The following is a 17,309-nucleotide window of genomic DNA, read 5'->3' as shown; positions in this document are numbered from 1 at the left end:
CAGGCTCATCCCTCAGTGTCATCTCTGTCTCATCCCTCAGTCTCATCCCTCAGTCTCATCCCTGCAGTGTCATCCCGTAGTCTCATCCCTGCAGTGTCATCCCGCAGTCTCATCCCTGCAGGCTCATCCCTCAGTGTCATCTCAGTCTCATCCCTCAGTCTCATCTCTCAGTCTCATCCCTCAGTCCCATCCCTCAGTCTCATCTCTCAGTCTCATCCCTCAGTCCCATCTCTCAGTCTCATCCTCAGGGACCACGCCAATGTCTGCTTCCTAAAACATAATCCCTATATAGTGCACTACTTTTGACTAGGGCCTATAGGGCCATTTGAGTCCCTGGCTGATTGTTAATCCTGTCCCTGTCTCAGCATCATCCCTCAGTTATGCATGCAGAGTCTGTGTCTCACCCTCAGTCTCCGTCCCCAGAGAGATCCCTCAGTGTCATCTCAGTCACAGCCCTGTCTCCGCCCCCTCAGAGAGAGACACAGCCCTGTCTCCGTCCCCCTAGAGAGATTTGAGTCACTGCCCTGTCCCCTCAGTCCCCCAGAGAGACACAGCCCTGTCTCTGTCCCGCAGAGAGAGACACAGCCCTGTCTCCGCCCCCTCAGAGAGAGAGACAAAGCCCTGTCTCCGTCCCCAGAGAGAGACACAGCCCTGTCTCCGTCCCCCAGAGAGAGACAAAGCCCTGTCTCCGTCCCCCAGAGAGAGACAAAGCCCTGTCTCCGTCCCCAGAGAGAGACAAAGCCCTGTCTCCGTCCCCCAGAGAGAGACACAGCCCTGTCTCCGTCCCCCAGAGAGAGACACAGCCCTGTCTCCGTCCCCCAGAGAGAGACAAAGCCCTGTCTCCGTCCCCCAGAGAGAGACACAGCCCTGTCTCCGTCCCCCAGAGAGAGACACAGCCCTGTCTCCGTCCCCCAGAGAGAGACACAGCCCTGTCTCCGTCCCCCAGAGTGGTGGAGTCAGTCCAGTCATTCATCTAGTATGGAGACAATAGAGAGAGAAAGAGACCTCTCAGAGGCTCCTAAAGAAGCTTCTACTGGAATTAAACATACAGTGCCTTGCAAAAGTATTCGGCCCCCTTGAACTTTGCGACCTTTTGCCACATTTCAGGCTTCAAACATAAAGACATAAAACTATTTTTTTGTGAAGAATCAAAACAAGTGGGATACAATCATGAAGTGGAACGACATTTATTGGATATTTCAAACTTTTTTAACAAATCAAAAACTGAAAAATTGGGCGTGCAAAATTATTCAGCCCCCTTAACTTAATACTTTGTAGCGCCACCTTTTGCTGCGATTACAGCTGTAAGTCGCTTGGGGTATGTCTCTATCAGTTTTGCACATCGAGAGACTGACATTTTTTCCCATTCCTCCTTGCAAAACAGCTCGAGCTCAGTGAGGTTGGATGGAGAGCATTTGTGAACAGCAGTTTTCAGTTCTTTCCACAGATTCTCGATTGGATTCAGGTCTGGACTTTGACTTGGCCATTCTAACACCTGGATATGTTTATTTTTGAACCATTCCATTGTAGATTTTGCTTTATGTTTTGGATCATTGTCTTGTTGGAAGACAAATCTCCGTCCCAGTCTCAGGTCTTTTGCAGACTCCATCAGGTTTTCTTCCAGAATGGTCCTGTATTTGGCTCCATCCATCTTCCCATCAATTTTAACCATCTTCCCTGTCCCTGCTGAAGAAAAGCAGGCCCAAACCATGATGCTGCCACCACCATGTTTGACAGTGGGGATGGTGTGTTCACGGTGATGAGCTGTGTTGCTTTTACGCCAAACATAACGTTTTGCATTGTTGCCAAAAAGTTCAATGACCTGACCTGATCTGACCAGAGCACCTTCTTCCACATGTTTGGAGTGTCTCCCAGGTGGCTTGTGGCAAACTTTAAACGACACTTTTTATGGATATCTTTAAAAAATGGCTTTCTTCTTGCCACTCTTCCATAAAGGCCAGATTTGTGCAATATACGACTGATTGTTGTCCTATGGACAGAGTCTCCCACCTCAGCTGTAGATCTCTGCAGTTCATCCAGAGTGATCATGGGCCTCTTGGCTGCATCTCTGATCAGTCTTCTCCTTGTATGAGCTGAAAGTTTAGAGGGACAGCCAGGTCTTGGTAGATTTGCAGTGGTCTGATACTCCTTCCATTTCAATATTATCGCTTGCACAGTGCTCCTTGGGATGTTTAAAGCTTGGGAAATCTTTTTGTATCCAAATCCGGCTTTAAAGTTCTTCACAACAGTATCTCGGACCTGCCTGGTGTGTTCCTTGTTCTTCATGATGCTCTCTGTGCTTTTAACGGACCTCTGAGACTATCACAGTGCAGGTGCATTTATACGGAGACTTGATTACACACAGGTAGATTGTATTTATCATCATTAGTCATTTAGGTCAACATTGGATCATTCAGAGATTTTTCTGCACTGAAAGTAAAGGGGCTGAATAATTTTGCACGCCCAATTTTTCAGTTTTTGATTTGTTAAAAAAGTTTGAAATATCCAATAAATGTCAATCACCACTTCATGATTGTGTCCCACTTTTTGTTGATTCTTCACAAAAAATACAGTTTTATATCTTTATGTTTGAAGCCTGAAATGAAAAGGTAGAGTTCAAGGGGGCCGAATACTTTCGCAAGGCACTGTATCTCTGACAACGTTCTGACAATACTGTGATGTCACTGCATGACACTGTCTAGATGGAGCTTGGAAGGAAGGAGGAAGGTAGAAGGAAGGCAGGAGGAAGAGAGACGGAATGTAGGAGGAGGAAGGCAGGAGGAGGAGAGAAGGAAGGTAGGAAGAAGAGAGAAGGAAGGTAGGAGGAAGAGAAGGAATGTAGAAGGAGGAAGGCAGGAGGAAGAGAGAAGGCAGGAAGAAGAGAGAAGGAAGGCAGGAGGAAGAGAGAAGGAAGGTAGGAGGAGGAAGGCAGGAGGAAGAGAGAAGGAAGACAGGAGGAAGAGTGAAGGAAGGCAGGAGGAAGAGAGAAGGAAGGCAGGAAGAAGAGAGAAGGAAGGCAGGAAGAAGAGAGAAGGAAGGCAGGAAGAAGAGAGAAGGAAGACAGGAGGAAGAGAGAAGGAAGGCAGGAAGAAGACAGGAGGAAGAGAGAAGGAAGGTAGGAAGAAGACAGGAGGAAGAGAGAAGGAAGGTAGGAGAAAGAGAGGAAAGTAGGAAGAAAACAGGAGGAAGAGAGAAGGAAGACAGGAGGAAGAGAGGAAGGTAGGAAGAAGGCAGAAGGAAGGTAGGAAGAAGAGAGAAGGAAGGGAGGAAGAGAGAAGGAAGGTAGGAGGATGAAGGCAGGAGGAAGACAAACTAGCTTCAGTTGGTAATTTCCCTGATAGCATTTGAATCCCACAGAACAAAAGGAAATTTTAAGACTGTAGACTGTATATAATCAATACAGTAGAGATGTGAAGCTGTCTAGATTAGTGGAACTGGTATTGGGAAGGCAGAAGGAAGACAGCTCTAGCCAGCCTCAGCTTGTCAGTTCTCTGACAGTTGAATCCCACAGATGACAGAATGAATGGGTACAGCACTTGGTACAGTCTTCCCGAGAGCCTTGGACCATCTGTTGTTCTCAATCATGATTCACACAGACACCAACAGAAAGTCAACTAAAGTATATAGTACATAAAGGCCGGGTTGGTAAGAATATCATATCATACAGTAGAACTGTTCCTTCCTGGTCTCACTTCACCTCCTCCTCCTAACCAGGTCCTCTTGCTCAGTGCCTAAAAGGACCAAAATGTAAATATTCCATAATAAATTGATCATCATTTCCCCCCAATACGTCCACAGAGAGATATACAGCAGATATCGGTTTCTCCCTGGCACCTCTCTGGTTCCTGCTCTCCAGTACACCTCCTCCTGCCAATTGGAGCACATTTGTCAGCATCTCAACCATTTATATAGCATAATAAACATATTACGTAATAAATAATGATCATACATTTAAAATCCATAGAGATACACAGAATTCATGTTACTTCCTGGTCTCTCTGAATCTGGTTCCAATTCTCTTGTCCACCTCTTCCTGGCTCCTCACCAGCCCAGCCCCTCTTGCTCAGTGCAGCTGACAATGTAAAAGTCAAAGGTCACATGTTCCATTAGCGGTTGGAGGATGAGCTTTCTCTGTGTGGTGCCCTGGGGCAATGGAAAGGGCACAGAGAAGCATAGCCTGCATCCCAAATAGCACTCTATTCCCGCCTATATGGTAAACCTGCCGTGGATGAGATAAGAGCCACAGCTCTGTAGTGTAACAGACCTGGGTTCAAATAGTATTTGTTTATTGTCAGGTACATTACATACAGATACAGAAATGAGTTGAAAGAAAAAGACAAGCGATTTTGATCCCAGGTTTGCGTCAGTATATGGATGGAGGTGGAACCCCACCCCATCTCATAACCCTGTACATCCTTCACCAATATTGTCACATCTCAGATGAGATTATCATCAGCTCTTGTAACTGAGGTAGGTTTGTTTGTGTGTAACTGAGGTAGAAGGTTATACTTACATGTAACTGAGGTAGAAGATTTGTTTATGTGTAACTGTGTTGTTTTTGTCGCACTACTTTGCTTTATCTTGGCCAGGTCACAGTTGTAAATGAGAACTTGTTCTCAACTGGCCTACCTGGTTAAATAAAGGTGTTCTCAACTGGTCTACCTGGTTAAATAAGGGTATAAAAAAAATACACAAATACTGTAGGTCGTAGGTATGAACTAGACTTTAGATTGTTATTGATATCTATATAATGTATTCACTTTAAATTCTTTATATACTCACCCATGGAAACTCTATCTGAACCCTATTCATTTTCAATTAGCTAGAGTCAATGTTTGGGGCTCTGTAACTTGAGTCCTCTATCATTCTCTATGGGAAACACCAGAACATATGAAATCTATCGGCAATCTGCCTCCTTCTGGCCAAATGTTGCAATTACAAGCTACTGGGAGACGCTTTCCATTAGCACTGGAAACGACAGTATTTGACTGAGTAACTTTGTACAGCAGCCACAAACAGCAATTAAATGGCAACATCAACATTTTAAACTTTATTTTACATATATATTTCAATTCCATGGTAACAATACTTTTTTTTTTTAAATGAACAGTGACTGTGAGAAAGGTAACACATTTTAATCAACAGTAAACTGTGGGAATCTACACAGAGTATATAAAACATTAAGAACCCCTCTCTTTCATTCACCTGGATTCACCTGGTCAGTCTATGATTCCTTATTGATGTCACTTGTTAAATCCTTTTCAATCAGTGTAGATTAAGGGGAGGAGAATAAAGAAGGATTTTTAAGCCATGAGAAAATTGAGACATGGATTGTGTATGTGTGCCATTCAGAGGGTGTCTTTGTACTGGGTATGGTAGTAGGTGCCAGGCTCACCGGTTTGTGTCGAGAACTCCACCCCCCAAAGCAACGCACAACTGTGGGATTCTCATGCTCAATCCGTTTCAACACCTTGTGAGTGGGCCATCAAAAGTCATCCACCACCTTGTAGAGTCAAAGGACATCCAGCCAACTTGACACAACTGTGGGAAGCATTGGAGTCAACATGGGCCAGCATCCCTGTGCAACGCTTACAACACCTTGTAGAGTCCATGTCCCGACGAATTGAGGCTATTCTGAGGGCAAAAGGGGCTACAATTCAATATTAGGAAGGTGTTCCTAATGTTTTGTCCACTCAGTGTATAGTCTTGTGAGTGTGCATAGAATCAGTACAAGAGAAGGTCAGTGCAGATAGTCTGGGTAACCATTTAATTAACTATTTAGCAGTCTAATGGCTTGGGGGTAGAAGCTGTCTCAGCGCCTGTTGTTATGGGAGCCGATGCACCAGGACCGTTTGCTGGGCGGTACCAGAATTAAGGCAGTTTCAGGCTTTTCAGGCTGTCTGACATATAGGTCCTGGATGGCAGGGACCTTGACACCAGTCAAGGGGGAAGGTGTTCCTAATGTTTGGGTATACTCAGTGTATATTATATATATAAAATCAACTGTGAGATGGGTTTAAAAGGCATAGAATACATTGGCTACAGGATGAAGCCATTCACCAATGAGTCACATTTAAAACATGGTTCAATCACTGTGGAACATTACAGGAAATAAATCCTTAAAAACATGGTTCAATTACTGTGGCACATTACGGGAAATAAATCCTTAAAATCATGGTTCAATCACTGTGGCACATTACGTGGAATGAAATGAATCCATGCAGCCTATAACCTAGCCATAACATAGCGTAGGTGAGAGCTGAGTAAATACTGCACCTGTATAAACACCAATCATGTCAGAAATTAAATGGCACAGTGAAATATGCACTTCACTTAAAGTCAACATAACGGGCCAGTTTCCCAGACACAGATTAAGCCTAGTCCTGAACCAAAAAGAGCCAATTTAAATGGAAAATCTCCATCTGACATAGCAAAAAATAAATAAATAAATAAAAACAGTACAAGTCTTCTTAAGGAATGTGGAGGAAAGACCGTTGACATGTTAGTATTCACATTGTCCTCTGTCTCTGTCTGGAGTCAGCAGCTAAGGTACCTCAGAGAGAGGTGTGAGGTGTCAGAGTGGAACTGAAGACTGCCATTCCCTCACTAGAAGGCTCCCCATAGGTACAGATCTAGGATCAGCTTCACCTCTCCCAATCATACCCTTAACCATTAGTGGAGGAAAGTTGGAAAACTGACCCGAGATCAGTGTCTAGGCTTGGGCAACTTCACCCTACTTCAAATCTGAAGGAGAGAGGCTGAACTTTTCCAAAAAGCTCCGGTCAAGAAGAGTGTTCCTATAGCAACCAGAGACAGACACGTCCTCCTCGGAGAAAGGGAGGGACAGCAGAAGAGACAGCTCACAGTCTTCTGGAGGTTCAGGTTGTGTATGTGTTTCAGTGGTGTCACTAGTGTTCACACAGGTACTGTCACTGGAACAGGGGCTCAGGCTAAGAAGCGGTAATGGAGGACATTTTATCTCCTGGTCAGGGTGTCCATTGTGGGAACTGGTTATGTTAACTGATACTGCGTTGAAGTTACAGTTTTCGGTGGCCATATTGTCATTGTCACGAGGCAAATACTGAAGATGGGTCTCCTCTCTCACAGCTCTGGGTCTCAGTGAAATGGCAGTGTTTCTCAGGACCTCCATGAGTGTAAAGTTACTCTGGGTGAATAGACTGAAAGGGAGACTCTCCTCCAAATCCAGGTTCTCTGAGACCCTGTGGACCAGATTCAGGCTCCATGGGGCTCTGCTGAGGCTTGTGTCTCTGGTCAGGCTGGGGTTGGGGTTTCTGGTTAGGCTGGGGGCTCTGCTGAGGCTTGGGTTGGGGTCTCTGGTCAGGCTAGGGTCTCTGGTCAGGCTGGGGTCTCTGGTCAGGCTGGAGTCTCTGGTCAGGCTGGAGTTGGGGTTTCTGGTCAGGCTGGGGTCTCTGGTCAGGCTGGGGTCTCTGGTCAGGCTGGGGTTGGGGTCTCCTGTCGGGCTGGCGTTAGGGTCTCCTGTCGGGCTGGGGTTGGGGTCTCTGGTCAGGCTAGGGTCTCTGGTCAGGCTGGGGTTGGGGTCTCTGGTCAGGCTAGGGTCTCTGGTCAGGCTGGGGGCTCTGCTGAGGCTTGGGTTGGGGTCTCTGGTCAGGCTGGGGTCTCTGGTCAGGCTGGGGGCTCTGGTCAGGCTGGGGTCTCTGGTCAGGCTGGGGTCTCCGGTCAGGATGGGGTTAGGGTCTCCGGTCAGGATGGGGTTAGGGTTGGGGTTGGAGCTGGGCCCTATGTCTGTGGTAGGGCTGTGGTCTTTACTCAGATCCATCAGTATACAGTCTGAATCTTCTCCATCTTTATCTGCATCCATCTCTGTGTCCATCTCTTCCTCCTGATGAGGATGCTCCATGGACCCTGTCTCCCAGGCTTCGTCCACCACCGACCCAGGCCTGGAGGGGACCTTAGGGGGGGACTCAAACACCACCCCTCTGGGTGGAGGGGGTCGGATAGGCCTCCGCAGCAGGTTACTGTAACCCAGAAAGCTGGACTGACCAGTGTCTTGAACCTGCAACTCAGGCCGGCCATTCATATAGTGCCGGACTGACTCGGGAACCAGAACTTCGTGGTGTTTTCTCCTAGGCAGCAGGGCAGAGAAGGAGGGGATGCCAGAGGTAAGCCTGCCCACGATGGGGACCAGGGAGGTGGGCTGCAGGGCCGAGACAAAGTCCTCCAGTTCCTGGTAGGAAGGAGGGATGAGTGACATAAATACATTTAAATTAAATCAAGGGTGTCCGTACACTAGTTTCTCGATGGGACATCAAGACAGAACCAGTTTCATATCTTATTAAATGGTCTTGGACGGCTCCTTGCATGCAGAGCCACACAAAGGGTTAACCCACTGCAGGTTTGAGCTACTAAACCTAATATCCTGGTAGCTTGTTGCGATTGTATAGTGGTTAATACTCTGCATTGTGGCCGCAGAAACTCTAGTTTGAATCTGGGTCAAGGCATTGCAATGTCATAGCATAAGGGTTATTTTTTTGAACGAATTACAATCTGACTATGTAATCCAGGGATGGGCAACTTTGATGGGGTGGGGTGGGGGGGGGCACAACAACACAGAACTCATGAGGGGCCTTTTCGTGACAGCGAAGACCGAGAAAATCCGCTTTAAAGTTTTATTTGCTGCAATTCTACACATTTCGCAATGCGGCAGAGAGAAGATTTAGCAATTTACTGCAATTCTACACATTTTCCCATAGGGTGGAGGCAAATGTTTGCCGTTTTAATATGATAACAGATTATCAAATGGGCCCCACCAAGGTCGGTAATTCAACCATGCTCACTACAAGTTTATACAGCTGGACGGACCTACCAATCTAAAACAAAATGATGTTGACATGGGATAATTAACACCCTTCTCAACAAATTGGATGCAGTCTATCACAGTGTAATCCGTTTTGTCACCAAAGCCCCATATACTACCCACCACTGTGACCTGTACGCTCTCGTTGGCTGGCCCTCGCTTCATAATCGTCGCCAAACCCACTGGCTCCATGTCATCTACAAGACCCTGCTAGGTAAAGTCCCCCCTTATCTCAGCTCGCTGGTCACCATAGCATCTCCCACCTGTAGCACACGCTCCAGCAGGTATATCTCTCTGGTCACCCCCAAAACCAATTCTTTCTTTGGCCGCCTCTCCTTCCAGTTCTCTGCTGCCAATGACTGGAACAAACTACAAAAATCTCTGAAACTGGAAACACTTATCTCCCTCACTAGCTTTAAGCACCAACTGTCAGAGCAGCTCACAGATTACTGCACCTGTACATAGCCCACCTATAATTTAGCCCAAACAACACCTCTTTCCCTACTGTATTTATTTAATTTATTTATTTTGCTCCTTTGCACCCCATTATTTTTATTTCTACTTTTCACATTCTTCCATTGCAAATCAACCATTCCAGTGTTACTTGCTATATTGTATTTACTTCGCCACCATGGACCTTTTTTTTGCCTTTACCTCCCTTATCTCACCTCATTTGTTCACATTGTATATAGACTCGTTTATACTGAATGTTTGTTTTGATCCATGTGTAACTCTGTGTCGTTGTATGTGTCGAACTGCTTTGCTTTATCCTGGCCAGGTCGCAATTGTAAATGAGAACTTGTTCTCAACTTGCCTACCTGGTTAAATAAAGGTGAAATAAAATAAATAAATAAAGTGACTGCTGATGCACAACCACATTTTGAAATTACACCTTGTGAATTCTACTATTCTAACTCTCAACAATAAATTGAGACCCTGACAGAGTTCCAAAAGGCGGGCCTAAAATAAGTGGGGGACGCGGGCCACCAGTTGCCCATCCCTGGTGTAATCTAACCAGTATGGATAAATGTAAACTAACCAGTGTGGCTAAATGTAATCTAACCAGTGTAATCTAACCAGTGTGGCAAAATGTAATCTAACCAGTGTAATCTAACCAGTGTGGATAAATGTAATCTAACCAGTGTAATCTAACCAGTGTAATCTAACCAACCTATGTATTTATGTATTTAAAAATGTGTGGCTTTTGACCCCTGTTCACCTGCTAGTCTGAACTTTGAAATTTCCCAACTTGCTAACTGGTTGTAGGGGGGGTATGACATAGTTATATCATAGTTTCGGTATGACACCATTTGGTGCTGTAATTTTGGGACGGGTCTTAAACTCCACGGCCAGCTGGACTAGACGGGACTCCTTAACTAGGTTGTACAAAAATTACAGCACCTTTTTCAAAAGCTGTCACACCGAAATTTCCCCACCTGGTAAGAAGAGTGGTCAATGTTGACCTCATCCCCACCTGGTGAGAGGAGTGGTCAATGTTGACCTCATCCCCACCTGGTAAGAGGAGTGGTCAATGTTGAACTCATCCCTACCTGGTAGGAGGAGTGGTCAATGTTGAACTCATCCCTACCTGGTAGGAGGAGTGGTCCGAGTAAGGCACCACATGGACATTAGGGTGGAAGGAGACCAGGGGTCTGCTGGTGGGCAGGATGGCCAGGGTGGGGTGTTCCCTGTTCCAACGGAGGAGGTTGGTGGAGCGGATCTCTGACTGGTCCACGGCCCTGATCCGACCTGCTCCTGGCTCAGTGGTGAAGACATCTGGTAGCTCCAGGGCTCTGAGAGTCTTTAGTCTCTCGATGGACACTTCAATCCATGTCTTAAACTCCATGGCCAGCTGTACCAATAGAGACTCCTTACCCAGAGTATAGAGGCCTGCAGACAACACACATGCATATATATATATATAACATATCTACATGATCTAGATAAACTGGGTATGGGGGTCATCTCTATACCACCAGGTATGGGGGGGTCAGTTCAGATAAACCTAGAGTATGGGGGGTCAGTTCAGATAAACCTAGGGTATGGGGGGGGTCAGTTCAGATAAACCTAGGGTATGGGGGGTCAGTTCAGATAAACCTAGGGTATGGGGGGGGGGGTCAGTTCAGATAAACCTAGAGTATGGGGGGGTCAGTTCAGATAAACCTAGAGTATGGGGGTCAGTTCAGATAAACCTAGGGTATGGGGGTCAGTTCAGATAAACCTAGGGTATGGGGGGGGGGGGGGGGGGGTCACAGATAAACAGGGTATGGGGGCCAGTTCAGATACCTAGGGTATGGGGGTGGGTCAGTTCAGATAAACCTAGAGTATGGGGGGGGGGTCAGTTCAAATAAACCTAGGGTATGGGGGGGCCACTTCACAGTTCACACACAGTTCACAACAAACTACACAAAAACGAGTAGCTTAACAGTTAAAAACTTCTCACCAATGACTGTCTCACCAATGACAACATTGTGCTTGGGCTGGCTACGGATGATCTCTTTGATCTGCTGAGTGGCTCGTTGTCTGGAGGGCAGGGTGCGTGTGGGGTCACAGTTAGTGTTGTCCAGGTACAGGACATCTATAGTGGTGTTGGTCCTTAGACACGGCTCACGCAGCATGGACGGAGTGTAGCGAAAATCTCCTGGAAAGACAAAAGGTACATACTCTTTAGAATTAAGGTGAGAAAACAACATATTTTATTACATTTCAGGCACTACACACATGTTTGGCACTAATATCCCCACTGTCAAACATGGTGGTGGCATCATATGGTTAAAATTGATGGGAAGATGGATGGATTCTGGAAGAAAACACACACACTAATATATATACGCACACACAATATATATATATACACACACTAAATCCACACACACAATATATATACACACACACACTAAAGTATGTGGATATCACTTCAAAAATTCTGCTATTTCAGCTACACACCAGTTGCTGTCAGGTTTATAAAAATCGAGCACACAGCCATGCGATCTCCATAGACAAACATTGGCAGTAGAATAGCCTTAAGAGCTCAGTGACTTTTAACGTGCCACAATCGTTGGATGCCAACATTCCAACAAGTCAGTTCTTGCTAGAGCTGCCCCGGTCAACTGTAAGTGATGTTATTGTAAAGTGGAAATGTCTAGGAGCAACAACAGCTCAGCAGCGAAGTGGTAGACCACACAAGCTCACAGAACAGGACCACCCGCCGAGTGCTGAAACGCGTAAAAATTGTCTGTCCTTGGTTGCAACACTCACTACCGAGATCCAAACTGCCCCTGGAAGAAACGTCAGCACAAGAACTGTTCCCCTTAGTTCCAGTGAAGGGAAATCATAACATAACAACATACAATGACATTCTAGATGATTCCGTGCTTCCAACTTTCTGGCAACAGTTTGGGGAAGGCTCTTTCCTGTTTCAGCATGATAATGGCCCCATGCACAAAGCGAGGTCCAAACAGAAATGGTTTGTCGAGATCGGTGTGGAAGAACTTGACTGGCCTGCACAGAGCCCTGACCTCAACCCCATCGGACACCTTTGAGATGAATTGGAAAACCTAGTCACCAGTGTAGAGTATAGTGTGTAGAATAATCACCAGTGTACAGTATGGTGCCAAAGTATCCTTGGAACAGGAACATGACCGCCCCTGGACAGTGGTTAGCATCCATGAGAGTGACGGTCAACCTCTCCTTGCCTATATCATCCAGAGGCAACATGTTGGGTTCGCCCACCTCTAGAGGATGGATCCATCTCTCTCTGACCTGAACACAGGGAAGAGGAGAGAAGGCCTTATCACAAACTGAAGTATAGAGCACCTAAAAAGCTAATCAACACTTTTGCAAATTAAGAAATGTAGATGCTACGCACAGGGTGGTTGGTGGCACCTTAATTGGGGAGGATGGGCTCATGGTAATGGATGGAGCGGAATAAGTGGAATGGGATCAAATACATGGTCTCCGTCGCTCCATTCCAGCTATTACTATGAGCCGTCCTCCCTTCACCAGCCTCCACTGACGCTATGGTGTATACAGTCATTCATATTTCAGTAGCTAGCTCAAGAATTGGTAATGGCAAGCAAGAATAGTTTAAACAATTATCCCATATCTACATTCCTCATGTTGCCATGTGTTTAATGTAGAATAGAATTGATACTTTGTCTTTCACACCTGTAGTTTGAGTTTGAGCAGCGTGGCAGTAACCGGTGAACAGTAGATAGGTCTGTTGGCCCAGGTGGAGGTCAGGCTCACGGTATGGTCACTGTGCATGTGGGACAGGAAGAACAGGCGCACATGTGGACACTTCCTGACCTGCCAGAAGTCCACAGCCAGTGGAGTATGGGGGATGAGTTTTCCATTCATTATCACAGCTCTGGAGTATCCTTCTGAGAAAAAAACACTGGTAGCCATTCAAACTACTATTAAACAGCTATTTGGCATACAACAAACATGGGTAATTATATATACACACACACACAAACATTGGTATATATATATATATATATATACACACACACACACTTGCCATACAGCATGGGTAATTATATATATATACACAACATGGGTAATTATATATATTTACACAACATGGGTAATTATATATACAACATGGGTAATTATATATACACACACACACAAACATTGGTATATATATACACTTGGCATACAACATGGGTAATTATATATATACACAACATGGGTAATTATATATATATATATATATCATACGCTAGTGTTGATATGAAATATGTAAATTGTGTGTTAATTGTATGGATAAAGGCAACATTGTTCTGCCCTCTAATTGACCTGTCAAAAGACTTTGTGTTGATCGCTCACTGCAAATTCAGAGGCTTTATGCAACTGCTCTCGACCAGGCTGCATGTAAAACCACACCCTGATATCAGGGATTTTCTTTCTGGTTGCATTTCATTTGTATTCTGATGTGTGTTGTGTATTTCTGTAATTTAGCGCTAATCTGTAAATTAGATATTGGTCTCAGTATGACTCCATGATAAAATAGAGATTAAATAAACAAATAAAATGTAAATATATTTTTCGCTAGTACTAGCTAACGTTAGCTATGCAAATAAACTATACTGTTTGCATAGTAGCAGATTATATACATCTCAAAACTAAATCAATTACATTGAGTGAAATATTACAACGGCTTGGACAACAATGTGAATACTTGCATGCAAATGAAATGGTTGCGCTTATCCACTTCATTGCAGGCTTCAGTTAAATTGATTTTTCCTCCTTCTTAGCGCACAGCCCTGGTAGCTCGCCGTGATCGTATAGTGGTTAGTACTCTGCGTTGTGGCCGCAGCAACCCCGGTTCGAATCCGGGTCACGGCATTGCGATACACAATGTCACGGCAAATGGGCTCTTTTTTCCCTCCCTGTATAACTATAGTCTGGCTAAAACAAAAATATTTGTTTAGCTAAACTTCATGACTGTCACTGGCCGTTTACTCAAACCTGCGCCATAGTGGCTGCAGGCCTTTGTACATGGACCGCTGGTCAATGTAATAATGTTCACATATATATTGTTGCACCCGTTTCACATGAATATACACTGTATTCCAGTTAAGGTCATCCTATTCAACTATTGCTGTAACGTTACATATACGATTATACCCACGTATTCTTCAGATACACTATATACTGTATACAAAACGTTACCGCCCATAATGATTATAAATCCCATCTCATACATGCTGAGGACTCCGACACTGTTCATCCTAATCTTTCAAAATTCCATTGATTGATTTGAACTGGCTAATTAGCAAACAAGCAAATTACACCTAAACAGCCGTGAACGAGCTTTTGAAGAAAAGAAAAAGAGAAACCGCTTAACAGGCGTGTATACGTCATTGCGTAGAAATATGTGCACGTTTGAGTAGCTAAGAATCGCCTCCTTCCACATGGCCCTGGTAGCTCGCCGTGATCGTATAGTGGTTAGTACTCTGCGTTGTGGCCGCAGCAACCCCGGTTCGAATCCGGGTCACGGCATTGCGAATTCACAATGTCACGGCATAAGGGCTCTTTTCTTGGATTAGATAAATTAACTGAGAGTTTAACTCATCTTGACATTAACAAGCCCTTTTGGAGGTTGACCAGCCAGCGAACGTTACACATAGTGTTGCACAAAGACAAAAACTGTATCACTTCAGTTACGTTAGCTAGTTAACAAGACATGGACAATTCAAGCGGAACTGCCAAATTAAACCAATACGTTAGGTTTGTTAGTAAACAGCGACCTGTGCATTTAATTACCTTGCAAAGTGTCGAATGGTCTCCGTTAGCTAAATCAAGACAACTAACGTTAGTTGCATTGAAAGTTGCATTGCAATTCTGCCATGTGTGTTGTATTTACCGTAAAAATTAACAACACAAGAACAAGAGTGTAAACATTTGGACTCACAGGTCTGTTACTTCCAATTCCAAAGATTCTGCCACATTGTTGTGAATGTGTTCCTGACTGTCCCACGCAACGTGACACACGCCGTGCCCCCTTTAGAAAAAAAAGAGCGGTAAAGGTTCTTCTTCTGTTTTGGTATCAAGGCGTTTGCACATTTTGTTTGTGCATGTCGCCACCTACTGTCAGTCGGCTTGTAATTCAATCACGTTACATTATGTGATACAAAAATGAAAAAGGAAAGGGAAATGGGGATACCTAGTCAGTTGTACAACTGAGTGCCTTCAACTGAAATGTGTCTTCCGCATTTAACCCAACCCTTCAGAATCAGAAAGGCGGGGGGCTGCCTTAATCGACATCCACATCTTTGGTGCCAGGGGAACAGTGGGTTAACTGCCTTGCTCTGGGGCAGAACGACAGATTTTTACCTTGTCAGCTCTGGGATTCAATCCAGCAACCGATCGGTTACTGGCCCAACGCTCTAACCACGAAGGGAGAAAGGGAATAATTGCACCACCAACTAACATCTATACACGACTATTACAAACCACCACCTATATACCACAATGACACACCACCACCTAACATCTATATACCACTACTACATAACACCAGCTACCATCTACATCTTGGTGTAACGCTCATTCCTTCATTGATAAACGCGAATACGACCATCACCCCTGGTGAGACAAAACCGCGACTCATCAGTGAAGGGCAATTTTTGCCAGTCCTCTCTGGTCCAGCGACGGTGGGTTTGTGCCCATAGGCGACGTTGTTGCCGGTGATGTCTGGTGAGGACTTTCCTTACAACAGGCCTACAAGCCCTCATTCCAGCCTCTCTCAGCCTATTGCAGACAGTCTGAGCACTGATGGAGGGATTGTGAGTTCCTGGTGTAACTCTGGCAGTTTTTGTTGCCATCCTGTACCTGTCCAGGGGGGTGTTGTTCGGATGTACCGATCCTGTGCAGGTGTTGTTACACATGGTCTGCCACTGCGAGGACGATCAGCTATCCGTCCTGTCTCCCTGTAGCACTGTCTTAGTCGTCTCACAGTATGGACATTACCATTTATTTCCCTGGCCACATCTGCAGTCCACATGCCTCCTTGCAGCATACCTAAGGCACGTTCACGCAGATGAGCAGGGACCCTGGACATCTTTCTTTTGGTGTTTTTCAGAGACAGTAGAAAGGCCTCTAGTGTCCTACGTTTTCATAACTATGACCTTAATTGCCTACCGTCTGTAAGCTGTTAGTGTCTTAACGACCGTTCCACAGGTGCATGTTCATTAATTGTTTATGGTTCATTGAACAAGCATGGGAAACAGTGTTTAAACCCTTTACAATGAGGATCAGTGAAGTTATTTGGATTTTTACAAATTATCTTTGAAAGACAGGGTCCTGAAAAAGGGATGTAGATTTTTTTTGCTGAGTTTAGAATAAATCTATATAAATAATAAGAGAACAACTGGAGGAACCTCTCAGGAGGGAAAATAAGTTCCATAATGAAACTATGACTCCATAGGGTTGGGTTAAATGCATTAGACACTTTTCGGTTGAATGCATTCAGTTGTGCAACTGACTAGGTATCCCTTCCCTTTCCATAATGTTATGATAAATATGTCCACTAACTCCAATCGTCCACTAGATGGTAATATAAGAAAGGAAAATGTTCCATAATGGTGTTTAAAATGGTCCATGGATGTTCCATGGCAACAGAGAACACAACAATAGACTCCGCCCCTATTGTGGCTATGGGAAGAGAGTCTCTCTCTCTCTCTCTCTCTCTCTCTCTCTCTGTCTCTCTCTCTCTCTCTCTCTCTCTCTCTCTCTCTCTCTCTCATTGGCATGGGAAACATATGTTTACATTGCCAAAGCAAGTGAAATAGATAATAAACAATAAAAGATGAACAGTGAACATTACACTCACAAAAGTTGAAAAAATAAAGATATTTCAAATGTAATATTATGTATATATACAGTGTTGTAATAATGTGCAAATAGTTCAAGTACAAAAGGGAAAATTGTAAAAAAAAAAATTCAAATTCTTTGTGGGTTTGTG

General features: G+C 44.8%; 1 protein-coding gene and 2 non-coding genes across 5 annotated transcripts; 2 read left to right on the top strand and 1 right to left on the bottom strand.

Annotated features, from left to right (window-relative positions):
- Positions 1–5,519: 5,519 nt before the first annotated feature.
- dclre1b (DNA cross-link repair 1B) lies at positions 5,520–15,336 on the bottom strand. 3 transcript variants are annotated; one of them, XM_064922097.1, is made up of 6 exons: positions 15,258–15,336; positions 13,004–13,232; positions 12,433–12,598; positions 11,295–11,477; positions 10,425–10,726; positions 5,520–8,206 (listed from the first exon to the last, which is right to left on the bottom strand). In XM_064922097.1, the coding sequence occupies exons 2-6, from the start codon at positions 13,193–13,195 to the stop codon at positions 6,734–6,736; spliced, it is 2,316 nt and encodes a 771-aa protein (XP_064778169.1). In that variant the 5' UTR covers positions 13,196–13,232; positions 15,258–15,336; the 3' UTR covers positions 5,520–6,733. The 3 variants fall into 3 exon arrangements, with proteins under 3 accessions (XP_064778169.1, XP_064778168.1, XP_064778167.1); XM_064922096.1 differs by having other exon boundaries at positions 13,004–13,218; positions 15,258–15,307; XM_064922095.1 differs by lacking the exon at positions 15,258–15,336 and adding an exon at positions 15,110–15,162.
- trnah-gug (transfer RNA histidin (anticodon GUG)) lies at positions 14,117–14,188 on the top strand. The gene has a single exon. It is a non-coding gene; the product is annotated as a tRNA-His (tRNA).
- Positions 14,774–14,845, top strand: trnah-gug (transfer RNA histidin (anticodon GUG)). Its single transcript has one exon. It is a non-coding gene; the product is annotated as a tRNA-His (tRNA).
- Positions 15,337–17,309: the final 1,973 nt, after the last annotated feature.

Source organism: Oncorhynchus masou, chromosome 18, assembly GCF_036934945.1.
Source record: "Oncorhynchus masou masou isolate Uvic2021 chromosome 18, UVic_Omas_1.1, whole genome shotgun sequence".
NCBI lineage: Eukaryota > Metazoa > Chordata > Actinopteri > Salmoniformes > Salmonidae > Oncorhynchus > Oncorhynchus masou.
Note: the sequence above shows the minus strand (reverse complement) of the source record. Positions and strands in the feature narration are given on the sequence as shown.

Coding starts and splice junctions, on each gene's coding strand:
- dclre1b (XM_064922097.1), bottom strand. CDS start 13,195: ATGAATGGAAAACTCATCCCCCATACTCCACTGGCTGTGGACTTCTGG. Junction 12,599..13,003: donor TGCTCAAACTCAAACTACAG/GTGTGAAAGACA, acceptor CCCTGTGTTCAG/GTCAGAGAGAGATGGATCCA. Junction 11,478..12,432: donor TGGCACCATACTGTACACTG/GTGATTATTCTA, acceptor TTGTCTTTCCAG/GAGATTTTCGCTACACTCCG.